The sequence below is a fragment of the Strix aluco genome, chromosome 2 (genome assembly GCF_031877795.1).
Source record: "Strix aluco isolate bStrAlu1 chromosome 2, bStrAlu1.hap1, whole genome shotgun sequence".
NCBI classification, from domain to species: Eukaryota; Metazoa; Chordata; class Aves; order Strigiformes; family Strigidae; genus Strix; species Strix aluco.
This window is the reverse complement of record NC_133932.1, coordinates 52,113,222-52,131,678: the sequence shown is the minus strand read 5'-3', so window position 1 is coordinate 52,131,678 and position 18,457 is coordinate 52,113,222. Positions and strand designations below refer to the sequence as shown.

Genomic DNA, 18,457 nt, shown 5'->3' with positions numbered 1-18,457 from the left:
ACATCACACAAATTTTTGATAAAATGACAGGGAGTATTTGCTCACCCACTTCTCAGCAACTTGTTTGACAAGCAGATGAGAAGGCAAGAGGTCAAGAACACCAGAACCCCACAGGGGTCTTGTGGCTCACTATCACCTGGACGAGGTCTCTGCTTCAGGAGCAGTCCACATCACCAAGTTCTTCAAATCCAGGGCTACAGAGCTGGTTTCTCTGAATCCAGGCCTTGGGGTGAAGCCAGGTGCAGAACAGCAATTCCTTTTCATACAGAATTTTTGAATGTAAACAAACCACAACTACACAATGATTCTGAACTTTCTTCCTCCTCTGTGAAGTAATTATTTTCAACTACTCAGTCACAGCCCAGATACGCCCCTGGCCTACAATTTAGTCCTTAGTGATAAACAATCACAAACAAAATACTGGCAATGCACATCTCAGTGTATTTTGTTCATGAAAATTGATTTGTCTGGATTATGTACAGCAAGGTATTAATGTAATAAATTTTCATATATCTTGAAAAAAAAAGCAATATGGGTTTCAAAACCACACATACAATGCCATTAAACCTTTACTACACAGCAGAGAAGCAGCATCCATTTTGTGAACAAACTCATGGTGACACATAAGCAAGGCATACTGTAGTTCTGCTATATGCAGGTCAGGGTGCTGCTTTTTAAATATTGTTAGACAGCAACATCTTTATGAGGATTTAATTGAACCTGTATTCCACTAATCATCTTTCACATCTGGTGTTAATGTAAGGAGATTAAAGTAATGCAAAGTCTTTTTATCGCCAATGATGGAATTATGAATTGATGTGCTAACTGTTATATAGAATATTTCCTAGCCTAGAAGGAAAAAAAATGTCAAGCAGCAGCTATTCAGTTTGAGATATAGAGATAATTTATCTGTAGACCTGCCATTAATATGTAGCAGAAATAAACCTATTCCATAATAGGGGACATAGGTGGATGAACACTGACCTAAGATACTGCTACAGTTCTGGGGGATGTGGGAAGGGAAGAAGCAGCAACTTTAGCATGTGGAATCACTTGCCTGGAAGCTAAACAGATTAGTTTGAAACTTTTCACCCACTTGGTTAAGACATTAAGAACACAAACACTATGTACGGATAAGATTATGTGAATGACTTGGATTAATAAAGCTGATATTTCACTTGTACTGAGTTTACTTGACAAATGTTTGGCTACAGCTTCTAAATGAGGTGCACGAGCTCTACTTAGTATAAGAATGTCACTGTACCACGTATATGTAATTTACCACTGCTATTGCTAAACTCTAATTTAAAGAATTGTTCAAATCATCCCCGACCCAGAGTGAAATGAAACACACACTGTCAACACTCTATTAGTAAAGAGGTTCACAAGTATATGTTCTTGACTGTGTGAAATAGTTACAAAAGTGATATAAACTCATTGCGGCTACTTCAGTTCTTCTGCCCTACTTCAAGTTCATAACCAAGTGAAGAAACAGAAGAAACAAAACATCTTCACGTACCAGTTATCATTTCCCCTCCGTGATGGCCAGATTTCAGAAATCCGAAGACTGTTTTGGATTGATAGGCACAATCCACGCAAGCCTGTACAGCCTGTTGAAGTACCACATTGACGGGACCTGGTCCAAAGTGATCCGGAAGCTGTTGAACCTTCTTCTTATCCAGGTGAGGCCCAGAATTTCCATGCTTGTTGACATAAACACACACTAAAAAAAAAAAAAAAAAAGCGCCATATTTATTGCCAAGGAACTAAGACATGTTTCCAAGTTAGAACTGCAAACCGTATTTTTAGTTTTAATCTTGAGGAAAAGATGTACTGGTCAACTCAAGAAGCTGAACAAGCATACACGCTTTCAGAGCATGCAAAAAGTGCTCTGTCTTCTATCAAGGTTCTCCTTTCTGCATGAGTCCTAAACCCACTTTTTTTTTGGTCTCTAAAGTCCTTCTCTACCACACTAACATAACAAAGCTGTCATAATCTGTGCTTATCTTTTATTTGGACTAATGTCTGTTCATACACTAGTTCAAATAAGGTAAGAATTACTGGCAGGTACTCTAAACTACCAAAATGCAATTCTAAAAAGCTGGCCTTACCAAGTTACTGCCCTAAATTTTATCCTATCTGAGAAGCTGCTACAAAGACAACCCTATGGTATATACCTACCACTGATGCTCATTCTGAAGCACCCATACAACATTAATGTGTGCACGTATAATGGTTACTGAAGTCTGTACCTTCAGAAGCCCCGAAACACTCATGTATGGTTTCCACACTGCAACTTGGCCTTCTTTGCTAAATAAAATAAACATACTTCTCTAGAAACACCGTAAGGCAGTTTAAAGCTTAGCACAAAACAATCAGATAGGTCCTCTGAAATGATTTCTTATAGACACTATGCAAAACTGTCTTTCAAAAGGAACAGCAAGGCAGAAAAACATGGGATTTGTGGTGATGAAGCAATCTAAGTATTCTGTTATACAGAAGACTGACATATTTTCTGAACTGTAGTATTATTTGGTCTTAGTTAAAAACCTGGATTTTTAAAAGTGAAATATTTCTGTCTTCATGCATATCTGCTCACTCTCTGATGTCTGATTGGAGGGAACCTATTTGTACAAATAATCAAAGATACAAATCAGCAAAAATAGTTTTCATGTCATCTTCTGTCTCAGCTCAACAACAACTGCCTCCTGAAAGATTTATTTTCCTAGGAAAAACATACATATTTTCCCCTCATCCATGACTGAAGGTGGGAGTGAGAAGAGGCTGACACCTTCTATTGTAAAAACAGTAATAAAGCACCCCAAACAATATTATCATAATTTATGGAGCTTTTAGAAAGTTATGACATTTCAGTTGACAACAATACAAATTGTTTCACTACAGGGTTACAAGTTCCACAATGAGTTAGTTCATTAACTAGCTTATTTCTCTTCTTCCAACCCTTTTCAAGATACATTTCACTATATTTCAAAAACAAACATAAGAGGAAGAAGGGAAGTAATTCTTCTGATTGCCTTTACTTGGTTTAAACAGTCTGAGTTGTTTCTTTTAATGTAAGGCTATACAGATATAAAATCTCCATTTTGTTATGTTACAGTACAGCCTGCATGACATCAGAATATCGTATGGGTTTTTAGCTACATCTATTCCCATTTCATACATTAAGGAGTGGGACAGACATGAAAGTAGTATACAGTTTCCTTCTTCAGACAGGAACAAACTGCTAGGTCTAGCAGATCTATCAAAAGCCCCTGTGCTCCAGCACTTCTTGCTATAACGCAGGCATCAAAACACTAGTTCTGCAAAGAACACTGGCACCTACGAGTATCTTCAAAGAGTAAGGTAGTTGGATAATGATTTACAGTAGTAAGTTTGCAGCACATTTTCCATAAAATTACACTAGTAGTTTGCTTGAAATGGAAGCCATTTCACAATAAAAATGTCATTAATTTATTTCTTTGGTTTTTACCTGTGGATATAACTGATGCAGTTGCACCCGACGAATTAACTCCATCTTTAAGTATCTGCGTAGTGCCACTGTCCCCCTCAGAAGAAGAATGAGGAGAAGGAGATGCAGAAGTCAGTTGCTCTGGCAAGATTTTTTTCTGTTTAGAGAAAAAAATTTCAAAATATTTAATGTTTTTTAAGGAGTCTACAAAACCTTTCTGCTATTAGTTACCTTATTACAAAAGTACTACACGCAGCAGAGAAGATAAAGTCCAGGAAAGGAAGACCAGAAAACTGACAGTTTGCATTTACAGCTACTTAAGTAAGGCAGTGGAAGACAAATTACTCAAAAAGGAACCCACCTCTATCTAAAAAGTGGGAAGAGAATGAGCTTTATATACTAATTCATGACCCTTCTAAATCTTAGGAAGCACACAAAAGGTGTTTTGGATTGTTTCCCAATACATGCCCTTCCCATCATCTGGGTTTATCACAACTCAAAATCAGTTAGTTGGGCTCTGTATATATTCCCATATAAAGCCTGAGTCACACTTAGGTGTCAACTTTACAGTGCACCTAGGTTCTCCCTCAGCTTGTTTCAAAGGGGCTGAAATACTCAAGTAATCACTTTCAGGAACTGGTGCTTTACACAAGATATCAAATAAACCAGTAGTTACAATCCAGCCATGTGGGTTGCCAAAACCTTTTCGTTTCCCAAACCAAACTTATTTGCAGCTTATCATATGACAGACAACCAGAGTTTGCAGCACAAAGATTTAGAAATTGGTCAGTGTGCATTATCTTCCACCTGAGGAAAAGAGAATTTTGTTGGACTGGCGTTTAGAAAAAAGACATGCACAAGGAAGGCTTTTTTAATGTGCTTTGACATTCTATGAAAATATATGGAAATCAAAGAAATAATGAATGGGAGAAAAGCTCATCACCTCTCCCTTCCCCATTTATTCTTGCATGAGAACATATTATGTTCTCATTCTCTTACCTACCAAAAAAATTAGGAATGTAAGAGATTACCCACGGTCTTGACACTGCTGAAGGCAGCAGAGACTTGGCTACTCATGTGGTAAGGATTTAGTGCGAAAATTGATCTACAGTGAAGTGAAAATTCAGTTGCTAAGGGAGGCTAAGCCCTCTTCCATTTAGCAGTATTCATCCTTTACACTTTTAGAAGCAGCATATTTTCCAAATAATATATTAAAAATTATGTAGAAAGCAATCAAAATATACACCTTCCTAATAGCAGCAGTGCTTAACTTCTTCACACCACCTATAAATTTACTTTCTTCTGAAATCTGGGGCACTTTAAACAAAATTTCGGTGCCACTTACAGCTCAGAGAAGATAGGTTTGGCTGGAGAAACTACCTGACAATATGGTACTTGGTGGAATCGCCATGAACATAAGAAATAGACTTCCAAGTCTTGGCATTGCATTGTGAATGAAACAAGGTGGCCCAGGTCAGACACTGAATCAAGTAGTGATGGATTGATTGTCAGGAATTGCCTATGTCACAGGGTGACAGAAAGGTGTCTCCCCATCCTTAACACAGAGAACAAAAACGCACTTGGAACATCTGAGCTTTTGATCTGAAGTCTGACATTCCTGAAAGTGCCTCTGGAGCAGGGACTCTTTAGGGGGGCAGCTGTCTGTCACCACGCTGCAAAATACAGATGCTTGAGTTGAGGGGAAAGAGGAGGAAATGGGAGAAACACAGGCATGAAAACAAATACAAACACTAAACTGTAGCACTGAGGAACTATCTGCCCTCCATACCAACATGTAAGTGTGGTGAGGCTAGCCAGCCTTTTCCTACCTTCTCCTTCAGGAGGAAAGAGCATGTGTTTTAGAAATACAGCATGCCGTGCTTGCTCAGCTGAGGTTGTAATTTTGCAAGCCCAAACTGATGAGCAGCGAACTGCAATCCCAAAGCCATGTTGATTCACGAGGCAGGCCACATTCCCAGCAGGACTCAGCATGTTTGCTTGGTCAGGGTGTTGATGGCTGGCCCCTGCCAGCTGGGAGGGCACGCCAGCTCCATTTGCCTGCAGAGAGCACTGCTCACAGTCTGGCACTACATGGCCAACTTCACAGGCTTTACCCTGATGCTTAAAAACTCTCTTCTTGTGGGGTCAAATTCAGGGCTGTGATCCACACTCAGAGCAAAGCACTTCCTCAAGAAATTCTGGAAGGATATCTTTGCATTGTTATGCAAAGTGTACTTTTAAAAATAGTGAAAGAGATGTAAAGAGATTTCTTCTTCATTGTGACAGAGTAAAAACATACAGTGCAAACTGGGAGAGACAAACAGAAAACAAAACCCAACATGCACCTCATACTTACAGAGAAGCTTAGAAAACTTTTAAATAAAGAAGAAAAATGACGTAACAGCTCATCATGCCTAGCTGTGTAATAAAAGTTAATACCTGCACAATGATAAACATTGCAGCATAACAAACTTAAAAGGGCAAAGAAAGTCAAACTGCTGTACAGAGTACCAGGCATAGGCCAATCTCCCTAAATACACAGGTTTTGAACTACCACATAGCCAGCTCATGCTTGAAGCACAATTACTTAGCCTGAAATCTGGAGGGTTTTTTGGATCAGTCTTAAAAAAGTACCTTCAAATCTCCAGGCACATTCCACTTGCATTATATTTGTGTATGTATTGTAAGGTATACAGGCTGTATGGCACTCCATGTAACATACACCCTGCCTGTGCAGAACTCCCACAAGACCATTTCTTCTTTTCCCCCTTATGCTAACAGGTGTAACAGTCCAAAGAAGAGCTTGCACATATGTATAACATGTCGGCAATTTAACCATGTACCAAAGCAATAACAACCTTTCATGGATTCTCAAAAGGAGCTAATTTTTAAAGTTTTTAAGGCAAAAGTTAGTGTAGTAAAACTCCCAAGTTAGATAAAAAAACAAGATTCTGCAAAACCTAACTCTTAGTTGCCTGGTCCCACAGAGGAAATCAGGAGTGTGTAGAGGTACCTTGGATTCACTGCCTCAAGATAGGGAGTATCAGCAGTAACCCTCATTCTGCAAGCAAATTCCCCCAAGTACCTCACACAGACCAGGTGCCAAATGCAGTACTCCAAGCAGACACTTTCAGACACCCGTTTTTTAGAGCCCAGAAGCCTCCTCTAAGGGTGAGATGCCTCCAACTATTCTTTCAAAGGACACATAAAGCCTCTCAATTTCTTTTTCATGATACACACAAACTCTTAGATGAAAGTGCGCATCTTGTCATACCCGAATATGTCCTAAGAGATAGAAGTTCTGTGCTGAATGCTCTCCTTTAAAGCCCCCCAGACTTATGGAGAACACCCCATTCACCAGCTGACTCTGTATGGGAGCACCTTTGTCCTCTTTAATCTGTGTCTCTGTGCACTTTTATATACCAAGCAAGAGATAAAGCTGGAGACCACTTGCATCAGTAGCCTACCAGTTTGGATGCCTGACTGGAAGGAGCAGGCAGCAGAGGAGACAGTGCTCAGCTTTCAATTTCTGGTCCCCAGAATCATTTCTTACCTTGTGGTCATCATTTCAACAAAGTGCCTGCTTCCAGTTTTGTGTTAGAGTCTTCTGGGTATGCTCTAATTATGTTATTTCACTAGCACTTTACACTGATCAGCACTATCACTGAAGGGGGAAGTCCCCCGCCCCCCGTGCCATTACTCCACTCCTTCCCACACACATCACTAGCAATAGATCCATAGCCCACAGTGATCCAGACTGGAGGAGAAAAACCCCAAAACTTCAACTTTTTGAAATATTTCAGTGGGCAGAGAGAAGAGAAAAAAAAAAAAAAACCACACCCAACAAAAAACCCAGAAAACACAATGCCCCCCACTCCCCACTGGTGCTAATGCAAAGGAGGGAGGAGCACAGGGACAGACACAAGTTGGGGAAAGGCATTGCAGGATTGCTACTCCTCTTTGACAGCCTGCAGTGGGTGAGCAAGCCTCAGAAAATAGATTGTACTGTCATGGCAATTCAAATTGCCATGAATCTGCCCTGCTGTGATCCTATCCTTCCCTGCAGCAGCTGTAGCATTAGTGCTTTTTGGGGGTGGAGCAGACAAAGAAGGAGGAAAGGGGGATGGATGCGGGTTAGCTGTCTACCCATTTAGCTCCCTGAACTAGCTCGCTCTGGTACTGTTTACCCACCAGTGTTGGTGTCACGTGGGAGTGGGAAGGGAATGGTTACAGCAGTGCCTATTTGTACCTGATCAAACAACTCCAGAGGAGCTGAAGCTGGAGGCAGCTGCCAGCGCTCCAGGTCTGACTCAGCTTGGCAGGGAGAAAGGCAGAAAGGCATCACATCTTTCACACCAGGGCAGAATTAGGTCCACGCCTGGAGAAATGTATTGCCGGGAAAGAAGCTTCCTGCTTCATGCTAGTATCTCCAGGATTAGGGGGTATCCAACAGATTCATTTGGCAAATCCAGCTGTATGCTTAAGATGCCTAAATTCTGCAACAAAGCCCTCACTGTTCCTAATCCTTTGTTTCTAAACACAAAACAAAAAAATAAATGAAAAAACATTATGCAAACTATATATATATGGTTCAGTAACAAAATAACCCAGACTAAAAAGCCTAAAGGCTTCCCTGGCTCTTGTAATTTTACTGAAAATAGCCATTCCAGAATAGTATTTTTCAACACCAACAACTCACCCATAAATAAATTAGTAATCTTGTTCTGGAATAAAATAATCCACAGAAGTTTATACTGAAATATTCCAGAATAGCTATTCTAGACTATTTCTTGTAATCAGTTGCTGAAAACAGTAAAGCCCTGAAGGCTGAAGAGAAGACAGAAAATTAAATAATAAAAAAATCTCACTACAAAATTTTGCAATATAAAGTAAAGTAGTAGATAAGAACTAACCTTTTTTCCAGGTTTTAAACTTTTTTTCCTTGTTTTAAGATTTTCAGTATGAGAGGTGCTTTTTGTCAGGGGAATATTTTTAGGAGACCTGCCCTTCTTGGGAACTGTAGACTGTCCAGGGGGTTTGCCCCGACCTGGTTTCCTGCCCCGTTGCGCTGGTACTGGAGCAGATTTCTGTGGAGACTGCATTGAACGCCGGGTCACTTTGGAAGGGGAAGATTGGATTTTTGCACTGCTCTTTGTAATGGAAACTGAGGAAAAACAAAAACAAAAGGGAAGGGGGAAAAAAACCTCAAAATGAACGATGGAAAGCAACTTTTCTAACGAAGGTTTAAAAAAATAAAAGTGTAGTGCACAATTTACATTGTAAAATAAATATACTTGGATATTTTGAACTTAAGTGGTTGGCATGAAACTATATAACTTCATTAAAGCCAAAGAGAGAACTCTTTATACTCATTCTTTTAGAGGGACTTTCCTAAGAGAAAAACATTCAAATAAAAATTAAAAAAAATAATTAATCCACTCACCTTATAAATGCTTCCCATAATTTAATTATGATATTTATAAAGTGCCATTCGTCAAGAAGGCCTTCAAAATACTTGACAAATTGTACAGCCCATAATACATCTGTTCTCCTCTAAGAGCAGTTTCCACAATTACAAGACATGCCAACTAGGGAGCTACAAACCAGTTCTGAGCAGCAAAGAAAATCATTCCACTGAACAGGAGAAACTGATGATAGGCAAAGTATCATTAATGAGCATTTGTCTGAGATGACAGTTTAGAAAGTTAAGTTCATATAACTATACCCAGATTGTTCTACTTGGAGCCATCCAGACTTAAAATTTTATTTGGAAGAAGGACTTCATTCTTTACACTGAAGTGGTTCTTTGTCGAATCTCCCATCCCAAACCGAAATTGATCCTATATGTATATGATGTGACTGTATTATAATCTGGTGTGAAGCTGCAATATGTAATCAGATTTCATTGAACAGAACTTCCTAGTTAGCAATCTCTTCCACCCAACTCATATCTGAAGTAATAATGATGGTTTTATTTTAACAATGCCTTTCTCAATGGACAAATTAAAACCCCAGAAGGATGCCCAACAGAACCTACGGATAAGGACATATCCGTATTGCACCATTCTACAGCAGCATCTGTGGCCAACGAAAAGCAATTACTAAGTCCAGAAGTCCAACAAATTTCTATTTTGTTGGTCTGATTCCTGGTAAGCAGACAGATGTATAAGTTGCAGAAGAGGTAAGTAGAAGATGAAAACGGGAGATTTTGTGACATCAAACCACCCTTGTTGTGAAAGGTATGGGAAAGGAACACACAACATTGAAATAATTTGAAGCCTTTACACTAAAATTAGATGGCTTTCTAGTATCACACTGCCCCTACCACTGCCTTTTGCATTCACCGAAGTTGAAACTCCTCTGACTCACCTTAACCTTAAATACTATGAACTTAATGTGACACAACTTAGAAGTATTGCAAGGTAGGGTTCAAGCAGGCTTTGACTGTGTCAATCATTAGTGCCTGACCCAAAGCACTACTGCTGACTGAAAGTGCAGCACAGGGGGCTGCTAATAGTTAATTTCCTGGATTTTTGTAAATTTGGAATATTTCTTCTCCTAAAATATTAGTATGTTGAGGCTTTCTGCTAAGCAAATAAAACATGAAATAAAACTCAAAGATACATTTGAAATGAAATCTTGAGAAAAGAACATACTTCAAGATTGAGTAACAGTTTTAATGTCTAGCTCTGTGAGTGACATTCACCTTAACAGTCCAGCACCTAGCTTTAAAACTGTTATGATTTTTTATTCAGGAGTTAACTGTTATTACGTATTTGCAATAGAAAATGTCACGGAAAGATGAAATACACACTGCAAACAGACTTCCTATAAAATACAAGTACCACTGACACATTTTTAAAGCTGAAGGTGCATTTACATACATTGCTATTTGATTTGGTTACTAATCTAAATGGCAGTTCAGAAGAAATCTCTTCATTATGGCTGGTTGCAATCCTAATACATCAAACACAGACATGATATCCCTAGGTATCTGAGATGGACCACCTTCTGGATGTGCAAAGTGATCACTTTCCTTTTATTTACGCATGCCAAAAATTATTTTCATGTGCAATGATGGCTTAAAATAAGATGAACAGAATTTTAACAAATGCTGGCATAGCATTACTTTTACGTCTCCGAATTGCTGAATGACAACTTGTGTCAAGTTGTATGTCTGGAAAGCAAAACAGTATCAACTGTATGCAGTACAATACAGTACTACATGTTGTGTTCTGTATTATGCTTACACTAATGTAAAATGCAGCTATTTTTATTTATTTGTGCCATACAATTACGTGTTTAAGAAAACAATCATAACCTCATAAAGAAATGTTGTTTCAGAAATTCTTTGTGCCTCTGACTCTGCTGAAATCTAGCAAATGCATTTCTATTCTTGCACAGTAAAGACACAGCTAGGGTTAAATACACAGCTAATTGCAATGTCAACAGGTTCTGGGAGCACAGGTATGAGTTTAGGGACACTGGGCAATCCCTGCTCCCTTCCAGAAGGACATATACCCGACAAAGAGTAACAATGCAAACAGCTCCAACCACTTTAGGCTGCCCTCTTGAACCACACACATCAAGTACCGTTATCTCAGCATCTTCCTACCTGTATACGCCAGAGGACCAAATATTAGCAGCATTAACCATTAAGGGGGGGGGTCAGGTCCCATTTGGTATTTTCCTTCTGCCTAGGGCTGAAGCTGCTGTTTTCAATAGGCAGGACTGCAACAAAAGCCCATGCTGCCTGGGCAGCCTCCCAGAGATAGCAGCAAATGAGGAGGCTGCTATTTGCATTTGTTGATTTAAGAGAGGATGGGGGGAACGCAAGGGAGTGGGAGACTGCTAAAGCAATTCCCATATTGTCTGCAGGCTGTATTGACAGTGATCATCAGTCACCTGCTCATACTTCCTTCACCCCGGCCTTCAGAGGGAGACCAAAGGTTACGCTGGGTCACAGGATCTGGAGGGAAATGAAAAGACATGCAAAATCGAGCTGCCAACCCACTGCATCTGTAGACAGAGTTACCCCCACTAGGCCACATGTTCCAAAACCTAAGATGTTTTAATAGTCTCATGAGAACTTGTTAAAATATAACGATGAAGAGAATAGAGGGGAAAAATGCCAAGCTCTGCTTGCAATTACTGCAGTATTTAGCTGGGATATTTACAACCAAAAAAGCACATTTGCCTTTTCAGGATGCTGCTTTGCATCACAAAGGCCTTCTCATTTGCACAAACAAAATCAAGCATTTGTGTCGAGTTGCTCTTCTACACAAATATCCACTGCTCCGGTTTCAGGAGTGGGATGCATTGCATGGCATTCTTTCCCAAGTCTCTTATTTACACCCAAAAACTGTACCTCAATAACTACATAAGCATACTTTGCCATAGTAATGTTAGCAACTGAACAGCATTTTCAAAGTTCACAGAGCTCTAGTTATACTGTCACGTTAGTGAGGGCTATCGGTGACTACCTTAATGCAACACACAAACAGCTTTCATACTTTCAATTACTGCTCATTCAAAACATTCTCCGCTTTTTCCCCAAACCATTCTGTGAGAATCCCAACACCTATAAACTTTGTATCCAACGTATGTAAGAGAAACCCCACATTCAGTATCTTGGAACTTACAGCCTAAAGATGCATTGCCACAACTCAGTCCTCATTCGCACAAGCAGATCCACTGGAGTCAACTGAGCTCATTTGCATGAGAAGGACATGAAAGATTAGACTTCAGATGAGGGACAAATTCTGCTTGTAAAAGCAGAAAAACTGCCCAGCCACATGCAGGACTGCAAAATTTGACCCCAGAATGTTATCTTGCCAGAATAAGTCAGATATTTAAGACAACTGTGAAATCTGAAGCTACTGAAATTTTCGGCACTTGGGAAGGGGATGGGACAGATGACAACTCAGAAGCCTGAATTCTCATGCAATTCTAATTAGTAAAATTCCCTCAAATAATCCAGAGTGATGGTTTCACTCTATGTTTTTATGGCAAGCAAGAGAAAAAAAGATTCAGATTTGTAATATTTAAACATTAGCAATCTGCTATTCAGCTAGTGTCACAAGATAAGACTTTAAAAAGCTGCAGTGAAATTACACAAAGCAAGGTAGGAGCCCATTCTGCTGTATATTCTGTGAACACAGCATTGCTGTCTTAGGTGGAGGTGCCAATTAGGACAGTAAAAACAGTAATTTGGTGTTTAAACTAGCATTTCTTTCAAGACAGAAACAACTCGTATTTGTACTGCAGTATTGTTCCTATGCCCCCTCTGAGACACAAGCCAAATGCTCTTCTGAGAATATAAAAACCTGGCCCTTCTCTCATCTACAGACAAAAAATACAAGGCGGAGAGATTTAGCAACTTACCCTAAATCCATGTGAGCATTCCACAGCAAAGTAATGGAAACATACCTCCTGAGTTCTAGCCTGGGATTTTAACTGTAAAATTAACCTTCTTTAATACAGTAAGTTATTATCATGATAGTTTTGACAACTGGCAAAGGAGGTGGAAAAAATTAGCAATTTTTCAAAACAGCTTACTGCCAAGGATTATAAAAATTTATGTCCTTATGTCTCAATTGAACAAGAGCACCATACAAAAGCATAAGTATCTGTAATACATGCCACCTCTTTCTATCTGTGTTTGGATTACTTCTGGTTAAGAGGTAGCTGTGAGATACTAATTGATATGTTGCTATGATACAAAATCAGTTAGAAGTCATCATTTTGCTATCTAAAAAGCGACACTGCACTTGGAAACTTCAACATCCACCTTGGCAAGACATGGACATTATGGCTTGCAATTTTCTTCTTTCTAGATTTTAGTTTCTGCTACCCATATAACACAAGCAAAGAAAATTAAAAAAAAAAAAAAAAAAGAAAGAAAAATAAGTCTTTTGCTATCTTCTGTGAAAAATCCTAGCCCTCTTTTCACAGCCCTGAAAGGTGAAATGGAGAGCTCCAAGCAAAACCGGAGGAAAGGAAAACATTTCTTTCCTAGTGACTTCCCCAGCCAGCATTGTAGCACCTTGGGTCCCTCATCCCTATCTCCACTCTCACACATTATCAAGAGCTAGGCAAGCCAGCACCTACAGAAAAGACCTGTGAAAATACTAAGATCTATCAAAACCCACTGCTAACCAAACTAACACACATCACTTCCAAAAAAACCAACTTTTAATAGCCCAGCTGGGGCAGGTGGCATGCAGGAGTGGGGGGTACAAGCAAAACAAAAGGAAGACTCCTGGAAAGATCTTTCCAGAAACCAAGAACTGTGAAAAGCCAGCTTCTAGTCTCACCCTTCAACAAAGCATTGCCATTGCAACCACACTAGCAAAAAAATTTAAAAAATAAAAAATGGAGCAAGTAAATACCTCATAATTTATCAAAGCAACACAAACTTGAGTTACCTGAAGACAGTTTAGGTGTGCTGCTGTTGAATCTGTCAATAAGCCTGACAAAGCCTAGCTCTTACACATCAGGTGAGAGTTTTAACATCCTGATTCTTCACCCCATCATTATTGATTCTGCCCAGGTTTTGCCATTATTTTTCCTCACACAGCATCAACAGGATGAAAGGTGGGGCCAAAATGAAACAATAAAATGCAACAAGTTTCAGGGGAAGAAAAAAAAAATACAGAGCATGGTTAGTGCAATGCCACAATCTGTTTTGTCTCAATATCTGAATGACAGCACTGATATTCTTAACATAGTTTATATGTACTAACACAGATTTGGAAAAAATCTACTCAATCCCATCCACTAGTTGGGCAGCACAACCACAGTGGACATCAGTATCCACAAGACCTGAACAAGAGCAAATAAAAAAATATTTTCTGTGTAACAGTCAAAAGTACATGTGTTGAAGTACTTGCAATTTAAAAGAAAATTACAACTACCTTATAAATAAACATGGTAAGACGGTGAGGAAACCAGACTTACAGTAAGTTCACAGCTTTAGGAAAGGCAAAACCTTTATTTTTTCTTAAGTGATTACTGCCCTGTAGCAGCACCATCCAGGCCTTGCTGCAAGATGCCAAGACATATTAATACCAAATAAAAAAAGCTTAACATGTGAGAGAATGTGGCAAATCAGATTTTAGCCTGAAGCACTGAGGAGTTTTTCATGTACAATTCTGAAGACAGCATAAATCTGCTTACTGTATGTGCCTGATTTAACTACTGTGACCTGCTCATGAAAAGAAGCTGGCTGCACCAAGAGAAAAATGAAACCTCCAGCAGTATGAAATTGTACCATTTCAGCATTTGTTTTTTCCTTTAATGAAACTTAAGAATTACCATGCTTATCTGATTTTTTTTTGGCTACTTCAAACAACACAGAGTCTTTTCACAGATCTAACTCTAGCTCTGTCTAAAGTTTCAACACTTCTTTTGTTTCATCTGCAAACACACAGTAGTACTTAAGTTTATATTGATGTAGCACATTTATGTACAACTCAGCTGAAAATACAGCACAGCTATTTCAACATCATTTAATTATCAGTAAGAGAAGTGCATCTCCAGTAGCTAGCTCGGAAAAATCTTCACAAAGGTGAGAACACATCTGAAAATTAAATAAAACTAAACTAAGAAATCATAAAACAGACAAATAAGATACTTTTTAATCTCTGCTTGAGCCTGTACTACTCATATTGCTGCAGACAGCTTTTGAAGGAGACCTTTAACATCACAGGCTGATTAGTGTAATGAAAGAAGATTGCTCTCGCTGACAATAAATGCACTGAATTGGGAGAAAAGCAATGAGGGGGCACACGATGTGGAAGGGGGGGATACAGAGGAGAAGGAAGGAAGGAAGGAAGGAAGGATAAAAGCTACAGTGTATCACTGTTTTTATTTGGATTACTACATGATCTTCTTTTGGTCACCCAAATTCTCTCCTGTACGGCACAGAGAGCAGTTCCTCCTTCATGAATTCTTGCATCACCTTTATCTGTCAAAGATCCAGCTTCATAAAACTGTGGGGATCAGAAACTGATCCCTCTCCAGATGCTGTTCACATCTAAATGATAGATACTACTTCATACCGAAATCAATCTTTGCAGGTGAAACTACTTATTTCCCACATGGCTTGTCCCCAGTTGTTCTTTTGTTTTCTCTCTTTTATGGAAAAGGTTTTACTTCTATTATAAATAAAAAGGTGGGTTGCCTAAGTAACTGCCATTTACGTGTAATGACTAAACAGTAAAATGAATTTATATAGAAACAGAAAACGGAAACTGCTCTGACAATCTCCAGTCATCTGCTGTCTACTTCAATTATAAGCCTCAGATACAGCTAGCTACAGTGCAATACAAGAATATTCTTAGTCATAGTAACAGCTTTCTCTTAGCCAATTGAGTAAAATAAAAATTACAAATTATGGTGGCTAAATAGAAAAGCATAATATGTTTGGCCTAGAAAAAGAGTTAATAGAAAAACATCCAACAGATATCCAACTTAAAAAGCCTTTTTAAAACATATCAAAAGCAGAAATTACATGGACCCAATAGAAGATCAGATTTCAGAATGAGCAAACACTGAAGATAATGCTAAAGCAACAAGGCTGAATGTTTTTTTGTGTTCATACTCACTCCAAGAAGGTTTATCACATCAGTTCCTATATCAGAACCCCTCTTCACAGTGACAAAATGAGTTTCCTGACATGAAGTACCAGTAGTAGAGGTCAGAAAACAGAGAAAAAACAAGCAGTATAGAGTTGACAGGACATACAGCACTTAAGAGTTCTAAGGAAATGAAAAGATGAAATGACCAACCATCCAACCTACTGATGGTGTTGTAGAAGTTTGTCCTTGAAACCACCTCAAGTTCAGAGACTTAAAAAAGTGGTAATGTGATGCCAACACTCTAGCCAGCAAGGTATGGACAGGACACTTGATGTTTGTACTGGCCAAGCTGCTAAAAACTCGTACCGAACAGAGGCAGTGAACCCAAAGATAAATAAGCTGTATTGGGGGAGAAGCAATCATAGCTTTTGTAGAGAAAAGTCATTTTTCTCTACAAAAGGAGGAGTCAATAAGCAAGCAGACAATGGAAAGTCAATTGATGTAGTCCATGGATTTGCACTTGACAAGATCTCACATCATAGTCTCTTAAAAAAATCCTTAGCTGGCAATAGATACAAGGGAAGATCCTCATGATCCTTCTAAAGAATTTCTTGGAAAATACCCTACAGTGGCCAGGAATAAACAGGTGTGTTTCACAGTCAAGAGAGGGCTCTAGAGAAATCTTGATGAGATCTCTGCTTGGGCTTGTGCCATTCAATACATATCTAGGACAAGAGTAAAGCATGATATGGTAGCAACTGCTGAACAATTATTAGAGTCAGTAAAGACGTATAAAAAGATCTTGTAAAGCTGAGCAGTTGCTCAGCAGAGGGAGTAACAGATGAAATTCAATGTCAAGCAATTCAAAATAATCCAGCTTCTGAGATCGATGATGGGCTATTAGCTGATGCATACAAAAATAAAATCTTAGTATTAAAAAAAGTATTTCTATTACAATATTAGTTCATTGCTCGGTAGTAGTTCAAAATTCCCAAATACCGACTCATGAATAATTATAGAAGGAACAGAAAACAAAACAAAACCACCATTATGCCATTAAGTCTTAAATACCTTATGCACTTCTGGTTCCAGTGGCTCAAAAATGCCATAGCTGAAATGGAAACAGCATGGAAGAACAAGGGTGAGCAAGAGGAATTAAACTGATCCCATAACAATGAAAAAGAAAACAGAACAGGATAGCTGAGGGAAGCTAGAATATAGGTCTACAAAATCATGATGGATATGAAGAAGGCAATTAGGGAATGACTATTCACTGTCTCTTCCTGTACAAGTGCTGAAGTACAAGAAGCTATTTCAGTACAAGAATACAAGGACAACATATTAAACTACCAGCAAGAAAAAGGATACCTCCTTTTTCACAGAACATATACTCAAGTACAGAACTTCTTACTACAGGATGTTGTAGGTGCTAAAAGTTCAGATGTCTCCAAAATATAACTGAACAAAATAAATCAAGCTCCTTCAGAAGGTACTCAGCATAAAATCATTATTCTGGGCTTGGGAGGTGCTGGGTTGTAGACGATATTAGGAATACTTCTGCAAAGCTCTCTCCTATGTGCTTATGCTCTTCTTCAGACATCTGCTTTCAGCCACTGCTGGAGAAAGCCTGCTAAAGCAGATGGTCCTTCACACTGATCCAGCACAGACATTATCATGCCAAATTCTTTCACCAGCTTTTTTCTTTTAGTTCACACCGATGCTCCTGAGTGACAAGTCATCTCTAAAAGCATCTCTAAAAGTGACCAAGCATCTAAAAGCATCTCTAAAAGTCATCTCTAAAAGTGACCAAGAGACACAGAGAAAACCATTTATTGCATCCTTAAAATATTAACCTTGGGCCAGCAGGCCAAGCCAACATCAAGCACTGTTGTCAAACCACACAGAACATAAATTACTACTATCAGAGATATTTCTAAGGAAACAAACTACAATATTAGCCAAGCACAGCTTCTGCTAGTATAAATACTGAACGCTGCATTTCATACCACTGTACACATACCCTGACACCCAGCCAGGTCCACTTAAGTCATATTTTCTGATAAGGACCAAAGACAAAACATCAACACAAAGATTAAGGCCTGAATGCTAAAAATGGTTGGTCAAAAACAACTTTTCACACACTTCTCCATTTTATCTGTTATTAATTGTGTCTTAGTCGCTGAGCTCATCTGTCTAAAACCAATGCGAGTTACAGAAGATACGACTATAAAGACTAAATATACTGTGTAATCTGGTCTGAATAAATTCACCCGCATCTAAGCCTGTGTTTAAACTGTTCTTAAAAACCTCCCATAACAGAGGTCCTACATTCTCTCTGGGCATCCTAATTGGCTAAAACAGTAAACAGCTGAGATAAAATCTTCCCTAATTTTCATATTGTCTCCCT

General features: G+C 38.9%; 1 protein-coding gene across 1 annotated transcript in view; it reads right to left on the bottom strand.

Annotated features, from left to right (window-relative positions):
• Positions 1–18,457, bottom strand: part of SCML2 (Scm polycomb group protein like 2) — a 72,372-nt gene that overhangs the window by 12,239 nt on the left and 41,676 nt on the right. Inside the window, exons 7-9 of the mRNA XM_074816888.1 lie at positions 8,383–8,633; positions 3,491–3,626; positions 1,520–1,723 (exon numbers count right to left, since the gene is read on the bottom strand). Of these exons, the coding sequence (XP_074672989.1) occupies positions 1,520–1,723; positions 3,491–3,626; positions 8,383–8,633 (591 nt within the window). The remainder of the gene's footprint in view (positions 1–1,519; positions 1,724–3,490; positions 3,627–8,382; positions 8,634–18,457) is intronic.